The following is a 21,664-nucleotide window of genomic DNA, read 5'->3' on the forward strand; positions in this document are numbered from 1 at the left end:
GTGACACTTCTCATAAAAGAGATCGGTTTCAGTATAGCAAAAGATCTCTTGGGAATGATGATTTTGGCCTTAGTATAGTCACACAGATCAAAGTAATTAAGTTAAAACAGCTTAAAAAGTTAATGCCTGTCACCTGAGCTGAATTGTGTGCACAGTCTGAAGCTGCATGAAATGGCTGAGCTGCTTTATCAGCTAGCTGACACCATGCACCTGGGCACTGCTTTCCAGGGCTTCACCCAGGGCCTGGTACTGTTCAGCCTCCCAATGAGCCAGATTAGCTCACTAATTTCACAGAAAATTAACTATTTCTTGCATTTGCATAACAAACAATTTGACTGGGGCATATAGTGGGGGGAGACAGAGATAAATGCCTAAATAGCACAATGGAAAGGGGTAAATTGCCCTTTTTGTCGGCAAAGATCTCCATCATCTGCTGAAGCCCCACTTCTGCACTGCGCAGAGTAAAATAAAACATACCAAGGTTCTCCTACACTTTTGTGTTCAGATTAAGCTAATTTAGTTGAAGGCTGATACTGAAAGGGCAGCTGCCTTCTTTTTCTCCCCATAACTCCATGATCCTGACTCCCCCTTTTGCCCAAGTGTGGGAGCAGGCACATAGAATCATAAAATCTCTCAAGTTGGAAGGGACCCACAAGGATTATTGAGTCCAGCTCCCTGCTCCTTGCAGGACTACCTAAATAAATCGTATCACTAAACACATTGACCAGATTCTCCTTGAACTCTGACAGGCTTGATGCTGTGACCACTTCCCTGGGGAGCCTGTTCCAGGGACCAACCACATTCTCAGTGGAGAACCTTTTCCTATAGAATTCAAGAATATTTTAGAAAATAAAAGCAGACATACTGGGTCCGACAAAGGTGTGTGTAGCTCAGTATCCTGTTTCATGTCAGAAGGTGATGCCTAGAGGAGAACACAAGAATAAAGCAGGCACATGAGACATTTTCCCAAAATAGTTGCCTAGCCCATAACAATTTTCAATTCAAGGACCTTCTACTACAATAGGGTCAGCTCGACTTTACTGTACATTTTGCAGCCATAGGAGTTGGATCCCATTTGAACATGGTTAGTTCAGCCTTAACGTAGCCACTTTAAGCCACCTCTGTGGATTAATTTGCATTCTGAATCAATTAGCAGAGCATACCCTGAGTATTGCATATATTGTTTCAGAATGATTATATTTTATCTGTAGTCAGAAAGGCATTCCCCTCCCTCCAGCTGAAAGCACTCACTTTTACAATGTTATTAAGAGGATAAGGTTAATCTCTCCAGGTGAGATCACGTCTGACCCTGCTGCAGAGTTCAATCCTGTAAAAATAGGTCTTTCTGAACCGCAATACAAATAGAAGCAAGATTCATAGTGAAACAAAATCAAATTAACAGTATAAAAGGCAAATCACAAATTACCCTACAGGTTTCCTTTTCAAAGTGAATTAACAAAGTTAGCATTAATGTAATAGTCAGTCCACGCAACTGAGAATAGCTCCTTAACTGGTACACATAATTTGCCCAAATAGCTTTCTCAGGTCAGATAGGAAAGCCCACTCAATCAGTAGAATTTTAGGCTGGCAATTTTTTGATAGTCAAAACTGCTGAATTAGTTTATGGTAAAGAAGTTACGGTAAAGAAGGATCCCAAGAAGATATTCTGAGGATGACACTGCTGTATTTGGAGGCCTTAGTCAGAGACAATCTAACTTTAGAAGATCTGAGATAGGAAGAGAAGTGTGCAAGCAACATCTACATCATAGCACACTCCACTGGGATTTGGGCTTCTTGTTGCAGTGCCTATTTTTTCTGTAGGGAAAGGAAAGATGGAATGATTCCAGACATTAGAGCTAAATTTGAGGACAGATGCAGCTGAAAATTTAGAAAATATAATGACAAAGTAAAAGCTTATTTCCTTTTAAAAAGGATACCATCAGGTGTTTAAAATTCATTCTTCTATTTCTTAAAAAAATAAAGCAGACCAGCCATAGACAGTCTTCCAGACAGATTTAAACTAGTAAATGCAAATCCCTGTAACAACATCCCACATCATTGAAGCCACTTCGATTTGAGCTGTGTAGCTGCATCCCTACCTTAGCTGTGTGAACATTCAGTCTCTTGCTGTTCTGTTTCAAACGCTGATCACTAATATGGCATGTGCTTTACTCTGGCCTTGAGCACTTTGCTGTCTCCTCTGACCGACCTTCAGTGATAACTTGCTCTCAGCAGCAGGGTAAGGCAGATCCAGTTAGCACTAATGAGGGGGAAGAGGTGTGAAGTGACTCAGGCCTGCAGCGGTTAGGAGCACACTGAACCCTCACAGAGCCTTATGCCTACATTTAGTCTTCCAATCCAAGAGCATTCCCAGCAGAACCAAAAGGATTGTTTTCAGTATCCAGAGAGAAGGCTTTGCAGATCAGATCACCAGCTTGCATGTGTACCACTTTCTGGTATGCTTCCTCCCCATTTTTAAAAGTGTAAGAGGTTAATCTACTGCAGTAACAGCCTCTTTGTTACAGGACTTGTATCGCACCTACCATAATACAGCTTCAAGAATGAAGGAAACAATATAGGTGTTCCATGCTGACTACTCTAAACAGGAATAATCTGTACTTTTTATTATTATTTATTCGGCCATGATGATCCTGAAGTATCATTTTTGCAATAGTAAAGTTAAGCAACATTCAAACCCATCTGTACTAACAGTGCGTTCTGCACAGCACAAGCACTACTTGATAAGCTCTGTGTCTGCTGCAGCTGGACCATAAACATAACAGGTTTGTGCAATTCTGAGAAAAACAAGCAGGCTATCATTGGAGTGCCCACCCTTAATGCAGGCCTAAAAAGCACAGAAAGTGTAACTCACAGAACTCACTTTCAGTGTAATTCTCCTAACATCAGTATCTTCTGAGCTTTCTTGAATCAGAGAACATAGAAGAGAAGGTGTGGCAGAGGTGGAAGGAGTTCTGTGACACTCAGAATATCTAATCTACTCTCCCTGAAGAGTGGCTGTGGGAAACATTTCCTATTTTCAGTGCTGGCAGTTCATCTAAGTAAAGTAAAGCAAATGCAAGACGAATACTGAGAATCTACAAACTATAGAGTGCACTGCCACAATGGCTCCATTTAACAATGGCCAGGATTTCTAGCTAAGCAAACAATAAGAATTTACATTATAGCAACTGCAATTTTTATATATATCCAAACCACGTTCCCAGGGCCTAAGCACCAAATATGCATCTCCCACACCACAGCATGTGCTGAGCCATGCATGGGACCTGCAGAGCCTTAACCCTTCCTGCTCAGGGCATGAAGGTTACCACAAGCACAATGGTCGCTTCGCTGCTCAGAATCAGCATTAAAGGGCTCTCTCTGGCTACAGAAGAGGAGGGCACATGGTTAGACTCCTGTATATCTTGAGAAATTCTAGTAGGGAAAGTATAACCATTCTTAATTATCTGTCCTTAGTGATCCAGTTCTCATTGACAGCAGAAAACCCTTTAAGAATAGGACTGCACTATTTGTCTAATATTAAAGAATCACTTGGTTAAAGGGGAGATCACACCCCCACAGGCACACACTAGAAAGCAGCAATCAGCGAGTATATAAAGTCACCTCCAGGCAGCTGATATATAAACCTCACTTACAAGGACTTAACTAAAGCAAGTTGCTGAGCTCCATGGGTGGAATAAAATCATTAGTAGGTGAGGTTATATGCACATATATACATGAGGAAAAAATCATGTTGGAAACTGAGCACCTAAATTTAACAGCCATTTCCTGCCATAGGAAGTACTTTCCGGCCAAGGACAGTAACACATTCTCTCTTCTTGTTGTCAGCCATCCAAGTTAAGTTACCTCAGAAGAAAGGCTTTATTTGAACAAGTTACTGAGATAAATTCTGGTGAAGTCACCTATTATATCGGTCAGACTAGGCAACCTATTGATCACTTCCAGCTTTAAAAAATATAAATATCTGTGAACAGTGTTCAATTTGACCAGCTACTTCATGTGAAAAACCAACAACTACCTTAACTCCACTAGGACTCCAAGTCAGTTATCTCAAGAGTAAGAATGCTCTTTTCCCTCCTTCAGTGAAAATCAGAATTTAACCATAACTTTACCTTCACTTTTCAAAAAGGCTCTAAAAATTGGATCAGTTTCCTAAACAGATCCAAGGACATCCCTTTTAAGTTCTCTTTAGTGTATCCCAGCACCATGGATGTTGACAAGTAACCATACCACAAGTAGGTTCATCCCACTGGCTTATACTTGCAGGCATCACCTTTGCAACCACTCGTGCAGGGAGAGCAGAAAGATGGTATCATCTGTGTAAATACTCTGCAAAACAGAAAAATTGTGCAAATTAACTTAGAAGAAAAAAACAACCTCAAAACACTGAAGATGTATACAGTATGAAAGTTAACAAAATTACAGAGGAATCAGATTGTCCTCAGGCACGGGTACATCCTAGATCACAGTAGGCTGATGACGTGGCTTTGTGTCCTGTAGCTCCAGAGTTTTTATATTAAAACAGCTTTCTGGTCTCATTTAGCTGTCATATGTACAACATGGGACCTGTTAAACATGACTTGCAGTAGTCAAGCTTACTACTGCAAGTCAAATTTTACACTAGTACAAAAAAGCTGCTATTTGTAGCACAGGTATAAACACAGTGACACATGAGCAGGGGCTTGGCTAAGCCAACCCAACCCAAGTGGAAAATCAAAAAGCACAAGATAATATTGTCCTTCTGTACCTCATGAAAACACAAATTAATACTTTAATAGCTGTGCTTCAACCCTCCAGATATTGTAATTAGTAACAAACATATGCACGCACCAGTGGCCAAAGCATCCAAGAAAGAAGAGAGCCCATTGTATTGGGAAGATACACACAACTCGACAGCAAGGGTCCAGTGTTTGCTGGTGAGTGGGGAAGCTTTGCACCGTACCCCTGGCTCTGGGCCAGCATCACTCCTGTTCCCGCTCCATCCTACCCCCTCCACGGGGCAGTAACCCAAGGCCACCACGCTTTGTTCTCAAGGCACGTACAGAACAACCTCACCCTCTGGCAAAACAGAAAACAAAACAAGCTGCAGTGGCTTCTGAGGGCTGGCCTAACAGCACCCAGCCAATGTTAGTGTGGTCCGTTACGGTTACAATCAGTCATTGCCTTCATTAAAAAGTAATGCAGCACCTGCTGCAGCATCTCACCTCTGAGAGCCATAAAGTGGCCAGGGAGTTAACAACAGAATACATTAACAACAGCTAAAAACGAGACTCAAGAGACACGATTTGTACAAGCAGTGATGGTTTTTATTAATCCAATCACTATAACTGGAAAGGTCATCAAGCTCTCACCCACACAAGCCTTTCTTCAGCTCTGACCTTTGTGTACTCGAAATGCCCTATACCATCCCCAACATGCTATTATGTCTAATACAAAGTTACCTTTACCTGCAAACTTGGCACAAATGTCTGTAAACAATCCCCACTACAATAGTACTGCCCTTGCTAGTGGAAAACACACACTTTCTAAGGAAAAAAGCTGCATTGTCAATCACGATTCACAATTTCAAATATCACCCTGAGAGTATACCAAATTAATCCACTCTGTTCTTGCACTCTGAGCTTAGTTATTTAGTTACTCTGTCAGGTTATCAACAGGGATAAAAGTCTCCCCAAATTAAGGGAAGGCTGGGCCAGGCAGGTGCTCGGCCCTGCGGGGCAGTGATGCCCTCACACAGCGCTGCAGGGAGAGGCCCGAAGCCATTGTGGGGGGCAGGAGAAGCACCTGCCCCCACGGGCACCAACCCTCTCCCCTCAGGGCCCCCCCCTGGCTCTGCCCCTGCTCCCACCCCAGCCCCTCAGGCTCCCGCTAACCCCCAGTCACACCAGCGCACCGCTGCCTGCGCCGCCCTCCCCCCCGCACACACGCCAGGCTCCCACAGGCACCCCCAGACTCCTAGCCCCGGGCCCCCCCTCGCCCCCGGGCACTCCCCCTGGCCCCCGGGCCTCCCAGATGGCCCCCGCCCGCCGCCTTCCCGTCACCAGGCAACGGCGGCCGCGGTGGCGGGCGGGAAGGGCCGCGCTGCACGCCGGGAGGGGTCAGAGGTGAGGGGGCAGCGGCTGAGCGCGCGCGCTCCGGGGCGGCCGCTCCGGGTGAGGTACGGGCCGGGCCGGGCCGGGCCGGGCCCCGCCGTCCCCCACCGCCTGGCGGGAGGCGCAGGATGGCGGAGAGACCGGAGGACCTGAACCTGCCCAACGCCGTCATCACCCGCATCATCAAGGAGGCGGTGGGTGCTGGGGGGGGCAGCGCCAGCGGCCTCTGCGAGCGGCGGGGGGGCGGCCGGGCCAGCTTTCCCCGCAGGGCCCCGGCGCGGCCTTCTTTGTCCCGCGGCTTTACAGCCCAAAGCGTGCCCAGGCCTCGGGGAGAGGCCCCCGGGGAGGGGGGGGGGGGCGGCCGGGGGGGGTGCCCGAGGCCTCCGGAGGGGCGGCCCGGGCTGCGGAACCCCGCGGTGTCGTCAGCAGCGGGGCTGAACCGGGCCCCTAGAAAGAATCGGAGCAGAAGCGATTCCTTGTCTGTATAAAAATCCAGAACGGAATAATTCCCAGTCGTTAATTCAATGATCAGCTTGGTCTTGAGCTACGAGGTGTTGCTGAGTCTATCTGGGTACGGTGGGTGATGGGTCCGCGTCAGGAACTCGGTAGTCACTAGCTGAATTGCCCTGGAGATGGTGGCCAGACCCACCACTGGCCCAGAAGTTATTTTGCTTCTGTGTAGCCTTTTGCCTTGGAGAGAACACAGGCAAATTGCGGTTGGGTTTCAGCTGGCATCTAAGTTTCAGTGATAGCATTCAAGATAAACATTTCATTTCCAGTTGTGCTGAGCCTTCTGAGTGACAGAATTGACACATGAAATATGTAAGTTTAAGGCATTTATAGCAGCTGCTGATCAAAGTTGCATTTTTTTTTTCAGCTTCCTGATGGAGTCAATATTTCCAAAGAAGCTCGGAGTGCAATATCTCGAGCGGCAAGTGTGTTCGTGCTTTATGCAACATCGTGGTAAGAATTTGTTGCATCAGACAATCAGTGCAGTTGATTTATAATTCACCTCTCTGCCAGCTGTCCTGGAGATTTTTGCCCAGTGTTTGTTTCCATGTTGTCCTTTTGTATAAATAAAACAATCTTTAGTGTAATCTACCAGACTGCAGTGGTTGGGTTTGGATTGCCCTTAACAACCTGTGGCGAAGGCAGGTTGGCTTTGTACACAGAGAAGCCCCAACCCCACCAGGGACAAGGGGGGTCTCAAACTGCCGTTAGCCTCAGAACATGGCTGCTTGGCCTTGCCTTTGCTCACTTTCCAGGCTACTCACCACACGGCTGCATTAGGGTAAGCATGAGCCAACCTAGTCAGCCTTGGAGCTGGGCACAGAGGACACAGGAACGTTCCTGGGGTGGCTCAGGATACACTGTGCAGGCAGTCCCTTCTCTGGTGTAAGGTGCTGATGTGGCTTTGTGGAATTGTCACCTCACAGCCAATGTTCAGGCTTTCTCCTTCCCCCGGGTTGTAGAAAAGGTCCATGCAAGCAGAAAATTAATGCTGTGGGAAAGCAGTGCGACTAGATGAAAACAAGCAGCCAATGCAAACAAGGTATCTTAAACTACTATTAGTAAGTGATTAAAAAAAACCCAAATGTTTAGGAGATGGGGTTTTATTTTTAAGTCGCACGTGACTTCAGTAAACAAGACTAAATTGATGACAGTTACCAATTACCTCTCTTTTACTTCTTGTATTTGACTAGTGCAAATAACTTTGCCATGAAGGGGAAGAGGAAAACACTGAATGCTGGCGATGTTCTCTCTGCCATGGAGGAAATGGAGTTTCAGCGATTTGTAGCCCCTTTGAAAGAATCACTGGAAGGTACTGTCCTCAGCTCATGTCGAGGGAGTCTAATTAGCACCAAGTCCTGTTTTCCTTGAACACTGGACAAGCAACACTTACTTGCCTGTCTTGTTTCTCTTCTCTTTGCCCAGCATCCTACACTGCAGTTTGCCTGGGGAATAAATAATGTGCACCTTAACAGGACTGGGATAACATTATTTCACAACTGATGAGGATTGAGAAAGTCTCATCTGCTATCACTCCCCTATTATGTTTATGTAAGGAAAGTCTTAGGTGCTGCCTGTAAATGTGAACTCCTGCGTCCTTTTCAGCATTTTTCTGCTGAAACTTAACCTGATTTCCTATGGAGTTGGTCAGCACAGCTCAAATAATAGGGTGAGTTGCTGCTATGTGTTCACTGCTCCCCTTGTAAGGCTGGAGAGCAAGTGGATGTTAGACTTCAGCTACTGTACTGTTCATGCCATGGATACACTGGCTTGCAATTTTTCAGTGTTCTCTTTTTCTCTTTTAGTTTACAGGCGTGAACAGAAAGGAAAGAAAGAAGCCAGGAAAGACAAAGACAAGAAGGCAGACTCGGAAGAGCAAGATAAGAGCAGAGAGGAAGAGAATGATGATGATGACGAAAGGATGGAGGAAGAAGAGCAAAATGAGGAGGAGGAGGTGGACAACTGAGCTTGCTGATGAAGAGACGTGCAGGGGCTGGGTTTTGTTCAGAGGAATATAAATGCTGTAAATCAAGCTTGCTGTGTCCCCTCTTGTTTCCAGTAGAGTTTTGTACTGTTCCTCTGGGGCCATCCCTTTTTGGCTTTAACTTGTACATAAAGGACTTCTGCTAAAGCTTTTCTCTTGGAAGGACCGCTCCTCCCTGCACGCAGGGGGCTTGGCACCCTCCCCAGGTTCTGAGCAGGCCGTAATGGGACTGGGCTTCTTATGCTGGGTTGGCTCTGAAATAGAGGAGAAAAGAAACGCCAGATGCTCAGTACAGAAGCTGGCCAGGAGAACTGGAGAGACTGTTGATTAAGCTCATTAAACCAAGTCGAGCTGAATCAAATAGATCATTCACCCTTTGGGGTTGCGTATCTACATGATGATGTCAGGAGGCTTGGAAGCTGAATATTTAAGCCTTTTATCCAAGTGATTTCCATCCCCCCCCCCCCCCCCCCCTTTATTTTCTTGCATTCTGGCTGTGCCTTCTCTTCCTGCTCTAACTTTTGACAGTGATACTGTGTCTTTCAACCTTGCCAGTCATATGCAGCAATATGGTACAAGTGTACACAGACCAGCGGTCTGCTCAGCTCACTCACCCAAATCAACCTAAATGAAAGAAGTTCACAGCACTTATGATGTAAACTAAGTACCGAAAGTGATTGTTCTGTGTCTTCAAAGCCCTAGGGGACCAAGAGGAATTGTATTAAAAATCTGAAGCAAAATGAACAGCTAAAACGTGTATCGGGGATGGAAAAAGGCAGCTGAATCAAGTGGTGCGTTTGTTGCTCGTCAGCACTGGGGACCAGTGGATCTGATGCTCTCGCCTCCTTTCCCTCCTTTGCAGAGCTGCAGTTCCTGCAGCCAGGTTGGTGACTGCAGCCAGTTTAAATGTGGTAGAATAGAATGCTGGATCTTGTCAGCTTGGATTTTTCATTTCCCAATTGGAATGGACTAGTTACATTCCTCGTTAGGTCCAGAGATGCGGACTGTCTCCCAGGGTGATGGGCTCCAGGAAAGCAGTGAGGACAGGACGTTGCTACCTAGGAGGGCCAACCTCAGGCCTGTGTTTTTTAAAATGGCTCTTTCAAGAAAGATGGGTTGAAACAATTTGTGTTCCTAGTCCTTGTATAGGTTTGTTCTTTTACACTTGAATTGGTAGTTTTGATGCCTTTCCTTTCTCTCTCTGAGAAAGTATTTAGAATAAGCTCCTTTTGGGGGAAAAAGGCTTTATTATTTGATATTTTTTTTAAGACTAATACACCTAATTGAACTTAACTGAGGTCAGGTGAAGGAAACATGAGGAAAGTGTAAGTAAAACCCAAGAGTTTTGCTGATGTGCAGTTTTAAAATAGCACTTGTGAGGAATAGGATATCCTTTTCACCAAAAAACTGATGTAGAGCTACCCTGCCTTTATGCTTTTATGGCACGGTGGCTTCTCACACATGGAAGCCCTGCTGCTGAAAAGAACTGAATCAACAAAGATTTTCTGCTGCTGGCGTGCAGTCAGGAACAGATCAAAAGACTTAAGTTGACAATGTCTTCCCAAGATCTCAAATAACAAAAAGGGCCTTCCTTTTAGCTCTTCTTCCACTTTAAGTTTTTTCTTTTTTCCTCTTCTAGTACATATCTGGGGTGCATATCTGGAAGGGAACAATATCTAAATAAAAGCCAGATTTTTTTACAGAAATGGAGTCTCTTATTTCTGTCAGTAATAAAATGAGCTTGTTGTGGTTGCATAAGCACACATGTGAGTGTGCAGCAAAGGCAAGAAAACAAACTTGCCACATCATTGTCTGTGGAGCAGCTGCTGGCGAAGAGAGGGTGAAGGCTGCTGCAAAACCAGCCTTTGTGTGAGAATGAGGGAAGCAGAGACTCGAAAGAAATAACTTCTAGTTACCAGGGGAGTGAGGTTTGGGTGCTGGTCTTTGTAACCCAGCTTGCCCTCACTGTGGGCGGGAGGCACGAGGCTGGGGGCAAAGGGGAGATACGGGGTCTGCGTTTATGCACTGCAGCAAAGGAAACTTACTGCGTGGGAGCTGCAGAACACCATGCAATAAATGCAATCCCTGCATCTCCCTTATGAGAACACCAAGAAAATGGTACGTGCTGCTACGCCTGCAGCATGGCTCTGGCTTCCCTTGGGCTGGCAGGCCCCCCTGCCTTGCACTCCAAAGCCCTGCCCCAGGCTCTTGCAGCACCCCAAAACCCAGCTCCATGCCACCATAGCAGCCCCAACCATGTTGCTTACTCCCACAGCACCCTAAAGCTCTGCTCCAGGCTCCTGCAGCACCCCAAAGCCCAGCTCTGCGCCACCATAGCACCCCAAAGCCTGCCTACTGGCCTCCCAGAACCCAAAACCTGGCTTCGTGTCCCTGAAGCACCACAAAACTGGGCTGCATGGCCCCCACAGCACCCCAAAGCCCTCCTCCAGTCCCCCTGGAACCCAAAACCTGGCTCCAGGTCCCCACAGCACCGCAAAACTGGACTGCGTGACCCCCCCGCGGCACCCCAAACCCGTCTCCAGCCCCGGCCCAGCACCCCAAACCCTACCCCAACTCCTACACTCGCCCGAACCCCGCTCCCACCCCGCCCGCCTCCGCCGCGCCCCGCCGCGCCGCACCGCCCCCAGCCCTTTCCCGCGCTCCGCCGCGCGAGACTTCCCGCCGCCTTCCTGCAGGGGCGCGGATATGCTAATGAGAGGGTGGGGCCATGTAAATTGCGAGGGCTCGGGGCAGAATCACACGGGCCGAGCGGGACGCGGCGGAGGCGGTCGGTGAGTACCGGGAGCGGGGCTGGGGGCCGGCGCTGGCGCTGGGGCGGCAGCAGGTCCCGACCCCGGCCTCATGTAGGGCTGCCTGGAGGCCTGAGGGCTCGTGGCTCCCCGGGCAGGGCCCGGCCGGGCAAGGAGGCACCGCTTGGGCGCAGGTAGGGTGCAGGCAGCAAGGGCAGCCCGGGTGTCGCCCGGTAGCTGGCAGTTACCGTGGGGAACGGCACCCAGCAGCGCGTGATGCTGTGGGCTGGCATCGGTCCTGGGCCCTGCGCTGTAATTACAGACCCCCTGCATATCCCCATTTCCACGGCCCAATCTGGAAGAGGCAATCTGTTGTAATTTCTTGACCTTTGTTAGTGACTGTTAATTAACCTGCAGCTCCGTTGTCTCGAGCTCTGCTTCCCTAGCACGCTCCAGCCTGTCCCTGCTCCACCTGGGGTTTTGGGAGCTCGCGTGTCTCCAGGACTGAAGGTGAACAGTTGCAGCATGTGCTTGTGTCCTAAAAGGCTGGGAAGCAGTTTCCTCCTGGCTTGGCAGGAACACGCCGCTGGCTCGGTGGGGCTGGCGCAGACCTTTGCAGCTCACCGCTGGCGTGTGTCGGGTCTGGCTTTGGCTCATCCACTAAAGTTCATTTCATTTGGGCTTGTGCAAAGGGAGGGCGGCGGGTGCCTGCTCCTCTCGGTTTGCAGTCGCTGCTTTCCTTGGGCGCAGCGAGGTGGGGTGCTGTGGGCTTGGGCTGGCCCTCGAGCAGTCCCCATGTGAAGGAGAGAAGGTGAAACCACTCTGCTGCGGAGCTGTTTGCTTGGGAGGGAGCTACAGGCCTGTTCTGAACCTCCTCCTTACTGATGCTCTGCTGTGCATGAAGAAAACTGCCTTAGAAAGCCAGATTTGGGCCTTTAATGTCAGAGAAAGAGGTGTGTGTGCCCTGCTGGGAGCCCTAAGGGGGTCTCGTGGGAAACAGCCCCGTTCCAGGGTGCAGCATATTGTGGTGCAACGTCCCCTTAGCACAGCGCTCTTGCAGTCCTTGCTCTGCATCCCTGCTGTCCTTCCCCATCTGACCAGGTGCCCTGGATGGGCAAGGGGAGCCTGGCCACAGCTCCTCCTATGGGTGTGGGGGCTTGTAAGGAGGGCCCCAGCTCCCCTGGCCTTGCAGCAGATGGGTGCTCTGCTGGGGCCCACCCGTCTTGGCTGTTATCTCCGCTTGCAATTCTGCCGGGTGCCCATCTCCTCCTTGCCCGGAGAGGGCAGCTTCTGGAGCTGTGGCCTCTATCTGTCCCATACAGAGTCTGGTGCCTCTGGTTCCACCCGTCCCCCCTCCCCTTCCTCCTGTGGGATTAACTGTTTAAAGCATTTTTTGGATTCTCGAGGTGGGTTTTGTTCACTGAGCCCTTTGTTCTCGATTGCTGCCTGCCTGGAGCCTTGCCTGGAGCCCTGCGCTGGAGCTGCCGACTCCAGTTCGCTGGAGGGCTGTCCCTTTCCCTGTGAGTAAGGACTGGAGCGGCAGCTTTCCAAGGGCTAAAAATTACTTGCCAAGTGGTTCCGCGACACTGCCAGCATGCCTGTCAGCTGGTCTGCATCCCCCGCGAGCACCATCTGTTTTTTTTACACAGCGTTTTTATACATGCAAGCCTGTAAGTGATTGCTGGGGGTACAGGAGACTCAGTTCAAGCCCTGGACTGGAACATGATGCCCCTGCATTACAAGTGCCTTATCCACTGGTCTGGCCTGATAGCGGCTGAGAATTTGGCTCAGCGTTACACTATCTGTAGGGTCTTGAGTGTGTGAAATAGGGAAACACCTCAGATTAAAGTTTTTCCAGAAGAATGGAGCCATCTCCTGCACAGCTCTGTTTCTGACTGGTGTCATGTGTGCTAGTGTAAAACTTTCATTCCTGGACTGTGTCCTGGGATGCTGTGAGCTGTGTTTGTTCTCCAGGGAAAGCCAGGCACGGGCAGTGGGTTCATGAGGTTTATTGCCTAGGGAACCCCTCCTGGGATGGGACTGGGGACCAGAGGGCAGCTCCCCTGAGACAGGGGAGCTGTGTCTGCTCTGTCTCCCAGGGGAAGCTGTGCCCAGAGGTTCTAGCAGAGGAATCCACTTGCTCTTTCGGAAGCCTATCTCCAGCTCTCCTCTTGCCCACCTCCCTCAGGTTTCAGTTCTCAAAACAAAATCTGTGGTCTCTAGTGGGGACTTCGCAGTTTGTCTCCTCGGGCACCCCTGGCTCCTCTGCACGGGGTGTTTGTGAGATGTAGCCCTGTGTGTGCAGCCAGCAGAAGTCCTTGAAGTTGCTCTGTACAAACAGTCCGTTGTTCGGGTTGTGGTTCCCAGGGCCATAACAGCCGCTCTCTTTTGTGCTGCAGCCAAATGCCTTGTCCCAGGGCAGCCGCCCTCCTCCGGCCCCTTCCATCACGCTCTCACCAACCACATGTTAGCACTAGTGGAAATTTAAATCTTAATGGTCTAATCACAGAATTATTACTAGATTTCACTATTACAGAAGAAGAAAATATTGCTACAGAAGAAGGCTCAACAACAACATAGCTAACAATTTATGTATATTGAGTAATTGTTCCTTGTTAGCTCTGAAATCTGTTTTGCCCAGCTTCCCCAGTTTTCTTTATCTAGCAGTAAGTGGCCACTGGACTTGTGTGACTGTGGAGCTTTAAACCCTGGTGTCTCCAGGATGAACCTGTGCCTCTCTCCTCTAGTGCCCATACTCTTCTGCAACTGCACCTTTACACTATGGCCATAAATACTTCATGCTACGCAGAACAGCTTTTTGCTACTCTGTATACAAAAGCCGATCACACAGTTATACAGCATTAAGCAAAAGTAAAATGAATTAAGCAATGACCATCTTATCATTGGAAAACAGCTGTTACAGTTGTGCAAGCTAAAACAGAGGGAGCCTCAGGAAGGTGATAGTGTTGAGCCGTGTGAACATGGTTCTGCTGTTGGAGGTCGCTGGTGGCTGTAAATTGGTGGTTTCATACACAGAATTGGGATGTTTTGTGGGGAGGAGATGGCATCATGCCTGTTTATGGGAAGTGCTGTGCTGTGACTGCTGCTGCAGGGTCCTGCAACACCCAGCTGGCACGGGGCAGTACCCAGTAGAGTTGGGATGGAGCTGGCTGCACTGCAGCTCATGTTCTCTGTGTGTGCCTGGCATGGGACAGGGACAGTCCTACAGTGGCTGCCTGGATCTCGTTCCCCCCATACATGCCAAGAGCAGCGGCTTGTCAGGACACCACCACTGACCAGCCCGCTGGTTTCTTTTGGTGTTTCAGAGTCTCCATCCACATCCTCCTAGTGACGGCCCAAAATGCAGGCAGACTCTATTCTTCACAGCGGCTACTTCCACCCTGTGCTACGCTCCTGGCAGTGTACAGCAACCGCTTTTGATGCCTCCAACCTCATCTACCCCATTTTTGTCACGTGAGTGAGCTGTGGCTTTCTGGGTTAGGGATGAACCAAGCCCAGGTTGACTGGCTTAGGTGCTCCCTGAGCTCTTAGGTTCAGATTCCCCATGGACAAGCCTGGGATAGGAGCTTCCTTCTCACACAGAGTCCTCACAACTCTGTCCCATTCACCTCCTGTAGTGACAGCCCTGATGCAGTGGAGCCGATCCCCAGCCTCCCTGGACAAGCCAGGTAAGAATCCAGCCCCACTGAGCTGCATGCCGGTCACTGCCATGCCCTGTGCCCGAGCAGGGTTGATGTATGGCCTGAGATGAGCATGAGCCAGGGGTGATGCAACCCTCTGTGGTCGCTGCCCTGGTGATCGATCCCCCAGCATCAGGTAGGGCAGGAGCATTTGTCCACCGAGAGACTGGAGGGAATCACTGGGAATGCTGAGAAAGTACCAGAACTAGCAGGGACAGTGCCAGGATCTCACAGTGGCTCAGAGGGCTTGCACATTGTGTGGGTTGTTAAAAGCAAACGGGGTTTCCAGCAGCAGCTAGAAAACCCATGCAAGGACATGAGCTCTGGTCCTGCATTAGATCTTGCTGGACTGGCAGCTCCCATCTTGATCTGCTACCGCATTAGCCAGGTTGTGGTCGGAGAAGCCCCAGGGGGTGGCCCTATGGGGACGTGGGCTGGATCTGCAACAGGGACATCAAGATAAGAGATCCAAGTGCAGAGCATGCTTGTCCTTTCAGAGCAGAGAGTGTTCACTCCGGGTAGATAATCCTTCTGTAGCCCCAGATAAGGTGCCAGATTGTTCCTTCCAGTGTTTGGGCAACTCCTGCTCTCTGCTGCTGCTTGGTGTGGATGCTTGTGGATGCTGGATCACTCAGAGACCAGCATCCAAGTCACAGACTAGCTCCCCCCATGGAGCAGGTCTGGGTGCCTGGCAGCCCCCTTCACTTTGCCCTGCTCAGGTACGGAGTCAACAAGCTGGAGGGGATGCTGCGTCCCCTCATTGAAGATGGTCTAAAGTGTGTGCTCATCTTTGGGGTGCCCAGCAAGGTCCACAAGGTCAGTGTATGTGGTGGTGGCAGGGGCTTGGGGTGGCCACAGGGGTCTGGGCAAGCAGTGTGGGGCCAGGGGGGCTGTTCCTGATCAGATCAGTTCAGGGTCTCTGAGCATGCTTGCACCCCATTCGGCAGAGCAGGATGGGGATGGGAGACTGTAGTAACACTCAGAAAGCTCCCAGAGCTCCCACAGGTGGCCCTGAGACCTGCACTCACTGCTCAGAGGCACTATTCTGTTGCCCTTTTCCATCGTTGGTGGTCATGCTGCCCTGCATTACAGGGTCCCACCATTCAGAAAACCTTTCCTGGGCAGAACTGCTGCCATGGATGAGTCGGTGGGAGCTGAGGCATTTCTCTTCCTACAGGATGAGAGAGGTTCTGCTGCTGATGCAGAGGACACACCTGCCATCCAGGCAATCAAGAAGATCCGCTCCACCTTCCCAGAGCTGCTAATTGCCTGCGATGTCTGCTTGTGCCCTTACACCTCCCATGGGCACTGCGGTGAGCACACAGCCTGGGGTCCTGGGCTGCTCTTTGGGCATTTTCCTGGCACTGAGAGTCTCCAGGGATTTGCCATTTTCCACTGAGGAGCTACATGTGTTGGTGGGGTCTAGCCAGCTCCTGCCCCAAGACTTGGCTCCCCAGTACTGGTGCAGCTGAGCTTGGGAGACCTCTCCTGGGTTTGGACAGTGGGGAGGGAGGCACAGATGGTTAATGCACCCACTCTGGCCATCTGAATCTGTCTGAGGAGCTGTCTGTGTTCTCCATCTCTGTTTTCCCTTCTCTGGAGCACCCTGGTGTTGTGTCCGGTCCCTGGAGGACCATGTCATTGGTCTCCTGGTCCTTAACCAGCTCCCTTAACACATTCCCCACTGTTGCTCTGAGCATCTCCATAGCCTGTCCAGAGAGCCACACTCCCACCCTAGAGATAGAGGCACCCGGCTGTTCAGCTTCTCGTGTGACCCACGGTTTGTCTCCTAGGCATCCTGCGTGAAGACGGCACCATCCAGAACGAGATCAGCTGCCAGCGGCTGGCAGAAGTGGCACTGGCTTATGCCAAAGCAGGTGGGGATCCCCCTGGCAGCCAGCGGTACCCGAGTTTGACTCTTCCAGACTTGCCCCACCTTGCTTTCAGCAGGCCCAAAAGCAAACCGGGCTGGATCCAACTGGGAGGGCTTTTGTTCTGAGCTGGGGGAGGCTGCCCCTGACCTCCAGGCGCTGGCTCCAGCAGAGCTGCAGGCACTTTTGGCCCTGGGGTCACCTTCTGCTGGCAGTGTCAAAGCCTCGGGCACTTCTTAGCATCTCTGGTCTTTCCCTGCAGGCTGCCACATCGTTGCCCCCTCAGATATGATGGATGGGCGCATCGCGGCCATGAAGGCAGCGCTGATCTCCAATGACTTGGGCAACAAGGTGAGCTTGGGATCCGCGTGTGCCAAGGGCAGGAGTGACATCCACGGGGAGGCTGTACCCGATAGCACCCGGGCAAGCAGTGGGAGAAGTAAACCCCAACCTTGCCCAGGATGTGCCGTGGGCATTTCCCTGCCCTGATGCATATGGGAAGGAAATGTCCTTGGCTGGGCATGGGGACAGCAAGGTGCCAGGCCTCTGGCAGGGGAAGGAGGATGTGGGGCAGAGTATAAAACAGCCATGGGAGGGAATCGCTACTGCCCTGGCGCTGGGATGCAGCACCAAGCTTCAAGCTTCTGGCTCTCACAGCTCCGCTCTCCTCTGTAGGTCTCTGTGATGAGCTACAGTGCCAAGTTTGCTTCGTGCTTCTACGGTCCCTTCAGGTGGGTCTGTCCCTCCGCCAGGAGTGTCCCCAGCCAGCACCAGGCTGGCCGGGAGGTGCATTCCTGGGTAGTTATTTGGGAAGGGGACTCGGTGAGAGTCTGGGCCGCAGCTTGGGCTCGTCATGTTGGAGCATCCTCCTCCTACATATCGGTGCAAAAGGGAGACAACTGCACCTTGCCCAGGAGAGGCTGGCTGGTGGGCCAGCCTCCTAACCTGCTCATCCTGGGTGCTGGTGGCAAAGCAGGCAGAGAGGGAGCTGCCAGGAGCAGTGAGGAGGGGAGCTCCAGGAGCTAGTGCTGCCCCAAAGGGTGGGGGACAAGCCTCAGCTCAGTCAGCTATTAGACCTCGTCCCAAGAACAGCCTGACCCTGATGGGGCATCACTGAGGAGCCCACCTCAAAAAAAGCAAAAGGAAATGTCTGACATTATTTTACCCCAGACTCTGGGCACGGGAAGGGCAGTGGGTGTTGAAGCACAGCTCCCAGGGCCAGCCTGGGCCTGTCGGACCTCCCAGAGTGGTCCTGGGGTGCTGAGGTGGGTCAGGAGAACCCCCCTTTTTGTGACCCTGATGGCTCAGGCACTTGTCCTAGTCTGTCCTCATGTTTCTGAAGCTGTACAAGGTGAGGCATGGGGAAACATGCTGGTCCTTATCTCCTGCCCTCTGCTTTGCTCATCATCAGGGATGCTGCACTATCCAAACCTGCTTTCGGAGACAGGCGATGCTACCAGCTGCCCCCGGGTGCCAGGGGCCTGGCAATGCGTGCTGTGGTGAGTGAGCTGGGGTCGGGCTGCCTGGGACAGTGCTAAGGGTCATGGGTTTGTGGACTGGAAAACTCTCACATGGTGCCCAGGTGACAAGCCTTTCCACCCAGCAGTGCAGCAGGGTTTGGGGAGAGGAAGATCGGGGGGTGTTTGGGGTCAAAAGGGGGTAGGAGGCACACCAGCTGAAATGGTCAAGGTTCTTCCCGCTCCACAAGCAAGAGAAATATGAGGCCTGTCAGTCTGCCAGGGAGCTGGTCCCCAGCGTGGGTCCAAGGACTGTGTGCTGGTAGCTGTGGCATAGGTGACACCGTACCCCGCTGTGGCCTGGGGTGTCAGGTCCAGAGACACAGCCAGCGGCTTTCCCCAGGAACTGTGTGTCTGGCGAGGAATGTCAGCTCTCCCCCATCACAGCCTGTCTGTGGGCTCCTGTGGCCATTAGGGGCTCACCAGACCCTTCTGTGATCCCTCCTGGGAAAACCAACCACCAGGTCGTAACTTCTGGGGAAAAACCCGTGAACTTGGTGGAAAATGTTCTTCAGCCCCAAGCTGCCGGGGTCACACACATGTTCCCCTCACAGGACCGGGATGTGCGTGAGGGAGCGGACATGCTGATGGTGAAGCCAGGGATGCCCTACCTGGACCTTGTGAGGGACGTCAAGGCTCGAGTAAGCTCCTTCTGCATGGCAGCAGGGGCACGGGGTGGCCCTGAGGGAGGAAGGGAGGAGAGGGGTGCGTTTGGCACGGCCAGATGGGATATCCAGGCCGGAGGGGCTTCGCTGTGGGTTTCAGGGGCAGAGGTGGGCGCTGGCGCCCCTCTGGGAGCACAGCAGGGTGGCGGGAGAGGGCTCCGGACGGGGGGAGGGCTGTCCCCCGCCGACTGACCGCCCTCTACGCTCCCCTCAGCACCCCACGCACCCGCTGGCCGTGTACCACGTCTCGGGGGAGTTCGCCATGCTGTGGCACGGGGCCCAGGCCGGGGCCTTCAGCCTGGAGGCTGCCGTGCGGGAGGCGGTGACGGCCTTCAGGCGCGCAGGTGAGGCGGGCGGCCCCCAGCCCTGCTTCCCCGGCCCCGACCCGCCCCCGGGGGCGACCCCAGCGTCTCGTCTCTCCGCAGGGGCCGACGCCATCATCACGTACTTCGCGCCGCAGCTCCTGCGGTGGCTGAAGGAGGAGGCGGCGGCCGGACGGGCCTGAGGGCGGAACTTCCGGTGACGGGGCGGGGCTTCCGGTGACGAGGCTTCCGGGGCGGCCGGGCAGCGGAGGAGGTGGCTGCGCGCGGAGCCGGGGGGGCCCGTGGGCCTCGGGACTGCGCGTACCCCCGGCCGCCTCTCCCGGAGCCCGGCCCGGTGAGCCCCGGCACCGCCCCGCACCTCCGGCCGCTGTGTGACCGGCGCGGACCCCGCTCGCCCTCCCCCACGGCCACCCAGCCCGTCCCCCCCGTGACTGCGGCCGCCCAGCCCCCCCCACGCAGAACCCCGCTGCAGCACCTGCGTTGGGGGCGCAGCTGCCCCGGCCTTGGCACCCTGGAACTCGGAGCAGGGCCCTTCCTCCCCTGCCGTGGCTCCATGCAGTGCCCGGAGTGTGGCTGGGCCCCCCGCGGGGGACACTGACAGCGGTGGGTGTGACACGGGCAACGGGCCGGTGCCCACCCCCCTCTGATAAAACGGCTGTGACCCACGCTCAGCACTGACTTGCTTTTGGCAGAGCACCTGGGTCTCCCCTCCCTGTTTGTTCGAGGTTTCCCTTAACCCTGTGCTTTACTGAAGCCATGCTTAGGCTCCGCTTACTGACCTGGGATGTGAAGGACACACTGCTGCGGCTGCGGCAGCCGGTGGGGGAGAGTTACGCAGCCGAGGCCCGGGCTCATGGGGTGCAGGTGCAGCCGGAGATGCTCAGTCGGTCATTCCGGGAGGTGTACAGAGCCCAGAGCCGGCACTTCCCCAACTACGGCCGCGGCCAGGGGCTCAGCTCCCGGCAGTGGTGGGTTGATGTTGTGAAACAGACCTTCAGGCTCTCAGGCGTGCATGAAGATGGAGTCCTAACACTGATGGCGGAAAACCTCTACCATGACTTCTGCAGTGCCCACAACTGGGAGGTACTGCCTGGAGCCAGTGAGACCCTGAGCCGGTGCTGCCAGCGTGGCTTCCACATGGGGGTTGTCTCCAACTTCGATAACCGGCTGGAAAATGTCCTCTCTCAGTCCAACCTGCGGCACCACTTTGAATTCGTCCTCACTTCTGAGGACACAGGCTTCGCCAAGCCAGACAGGAGGATCTTTGAGAAAGCCCTGCGCCTCAGTGGGGTCCCCCCAGAGCAGGCAGCTCACGTGGGGGATGACTACACCCGCGACTACAGGGCAGCCCGTGCCGTGGGCATGCATGGCTTTCTGCTTCGGACTGCTGGGCAGGGCGAGGAGCCAGCCGTGCCCCCTGAGCATGTCCTGCCTACGCTCGGCCACCTCCTGGCTCTTATTGAAAAGGGGTAGCTGGGTTTCAGAAGAGGACCAGTGCTGCTGCTGAACAGTGAACCAGTCCTGACGTGGGATTTCTTGCTGCCAGTTGGACAGGGAAAAGAAGCGAGTGCTTCTGCATGCAGGGAGCGGAGCGCTGCCAGAGCTGGAGGGGTGTTATTGAAATAAAATGTACCTGAGGCTCAGCATTGCTGATGTCTTTCATAGCTCTAAAAACGCTATGGAAAAGGGGCTGTGGTGGTGTCTTGCCTAATGGAGCTGTCAAGCTGCACTCCATCCAGAAAGCTCAGTCTGGCAGGAGGGATGGAGGCAGACACTGAGGTTTATCACTCAGTCACCCAGGGGAGCGGCTTGAGCGTCCCCCTGTCTGAGCGCATCACCAGAGCTGGGATCATTCCCATCCCAGGGAAGGTCTGCACAGGCAGAGCACCCAGGAAATGCGTGCAGGCCCTGCACACCTCAGCATACCCCACATTTGCCACTTCACCGGCATCCCTCTCATCCTGACAGCAGTGGCCAGGAGGCAGTTGCAGTCTTCCTGCTGCAGGCAGAACAGTCTGGAGTTGGGCAATCGCACTTAATGTATTGCCAATTCACAAACTTTACTGATTTGGGTATCGAGAAATAAAGATGACAAATTTTAAACAGGGAAACAAACTCCTGCCCTTCTCCCTGGCTCAACTTCAGTCCAACACCTCTCCTTCCTCCCTGCCTAAACCAGCTCCCCATGTTTTCATCATGATACACTCAAGCCCCCATCTGTTATGTCTGTCCC

At 52.5% G+C, this 21,664-nt stretch overlaps 4 protein-coding genes across 7 annotated transcripts in view; 3 read left to right on the forward strand and 1 right to left on the reverse strand.

The window, feature by feature from the left end:
• The window catches only part of RGS3 (regulator of G protein signaling 3), an 85,210-nt gene extending 83,086 nt beyond the window's left edge, over positions 1-2,124 (reverse strand). Inside the window, exons 1-2 of one of the 2 annotated variants that reach the window (XR_008733891.1) lie at positions 2,100-2,124; positions 866-922 (exon numbers count right to left, since the gene is read on the reverse strand). The gene's annotated coding sequence lies outside the window, so the exon portion shown is untranslated. Of the gene's footprint in view, positions 1-865; positions 923-2,099 lie in introns of those variants that run through there. The other variant, XM_055720766.1, reaches the window with a different exon arrangement.
• Positions 2,125-6,112: 3,988 nt separating this feature from the next.
• Positions 6,113-8,652, forward strand: POLE3 (DNA polymerase epsilon 3, accessory subunit). Its single transcript, XM_055720419.1, has 4 exons — positions 6,113-6,304; positions 6,988-7,073; positions 7,814-7,932; positions 8,426-8,652. The coding sequence occupies exons 1-4, from the start codon at positions 6,239-6,241 to the stop codon at positions 8,584-8,586; spliced, it is 432 nt and encodes a 143-aa protein (XP_055576394.1). The 5' UTR covers positions 6,113-6,238; the 3' UTR covers positions 8,587-8,652.
• Positions 8,653-11,306: 2,654 nt separating this feature from the next.
• ALAD (aminolevulinate dehydratase) lies at positions 11,307-19,671 on the forward strand. 3 transcript variants are annotated; one of them, XM_055720421.1, is made up of 12 exons: positions 11,307-11,396; positions 14,681-14,828; positions 14,993-15,043; positions 15,775-15,871; positions 16,233-16,368; positions 16,849-16,932; positions 17,189-17,277; positions 17,602-17,657; positions 18,338-18,425; positions 18,998-19,084; positions 19,323-19,452; positions 19,534-19,671. In XM_055720421.1, the coding sequence occupies exons 2-12, from the start codon at positions 14,716-14,718 to the stop codon at positions 19,611-19,613; spliced, it is 1,011 nt and encodes a 336-aa protein (XP_055576396.1). In that variant the 5' UTR covers positions 11,307-11,396; positions 14,681-14,715; the 3' UTR covers positions 19,614-19,671. The 3 variants fall into 3 exon arrangements, with proteins under 3 accessions (XP_055576396.1, XP_055576397.1, XP_055576398.1); XM_055720422.1 differs by lacking the exon at positions 11,307-11,396 and adding an exon at positions 11,434-11,548; XM_055720423.1 differs by lacking the exon at positions 11,307-11,396 and adding an exon at positions 11,840-11,864.
• A 329-nt stretch (positions 19,672-20,000) lies between these two features.
• On the forward strand, positions 20,001-21,074 carry HDHD3 (haloacid dehalogenase like hydrolase domain containing 3). Its single transcript, XM_005442106.4, has one exon. The coding sequence runs from the start codon at positions 20,188-20,190 to the stop codon at positions 20,902-20,904; it is 717 nt and encodes a 238-aa protein (XP_005442163.1). The 5' UTR covers positions 20,001-20,187; the 3' UTR covers positions 20,905-21,074.
• Positions 21,075-21,664: the final 590 nt, after the last annotated feature.

The sequence above is a fragment of the Falco cherrug genome, chromosome 9 (genome assembly GCF_023634085.1).
Source record: "Falco cherrug isolate bFalChe1 chromosome 9, bFalChe1.pri, whole genome shotgun sequence".
NCBI lineage: Eukaryota > Metazoa > Chordata > Aves > Falconiformes > Falconidae > Falco > Falco cherrug.

Bases quoted from the DNA above. Each gene is read 5' to 3' on its own strand.
- POLE3 (XM_055720419.1), top strand. From the start codon at position 6,239: ATGGCGGAGAGACCGGAGGACCTGAACCTGCCCAACGCCGTCATCACC. The intron at 6,305-6,987 runs GTGGGTGCTGGG...TTTTTTTTTCAG, and splicing joins CCCGCATCATCAAGGAGGCG to CTTCCTGATGGAGTCAATAT. The intron at 7,933-8,425 runs GTACTGTCCTCA...TTTCTCTTTTAG, and splicing joins TTTGAAAGAATCACTGGAAG to TTTACAGGCGTGAACAGAAA.
- ALAD (XM_055720421.1), top strand. From the start codon at position 14,716: ATGCAGGCAGACTCTATTCTTCACAGCGGCTACTTCCACCCTGTGCTA. The intron at 14,829-14,992 runs GTGAGTGAGCTG...CACCTCCTGTAG, and splicing joins ATCTACCCCATTTTTGTCAC to TGACAGCCCTGATGCAGTGG. The intron at 15,044-15,774 runs GTAAGAATCCAG...TGCCCTGCTCAG, and splicing joins AGCCTCCCTGGACAAGCCAG to GTACGGAGTCAACAAGCTGG.
- HDHD3 (XM_005442106.4), top strand. From the start codon at position 20,188: ATGCTTAGGCTCCGCTTACTGACCTGGGATGTGAAGGACACACTGCTG.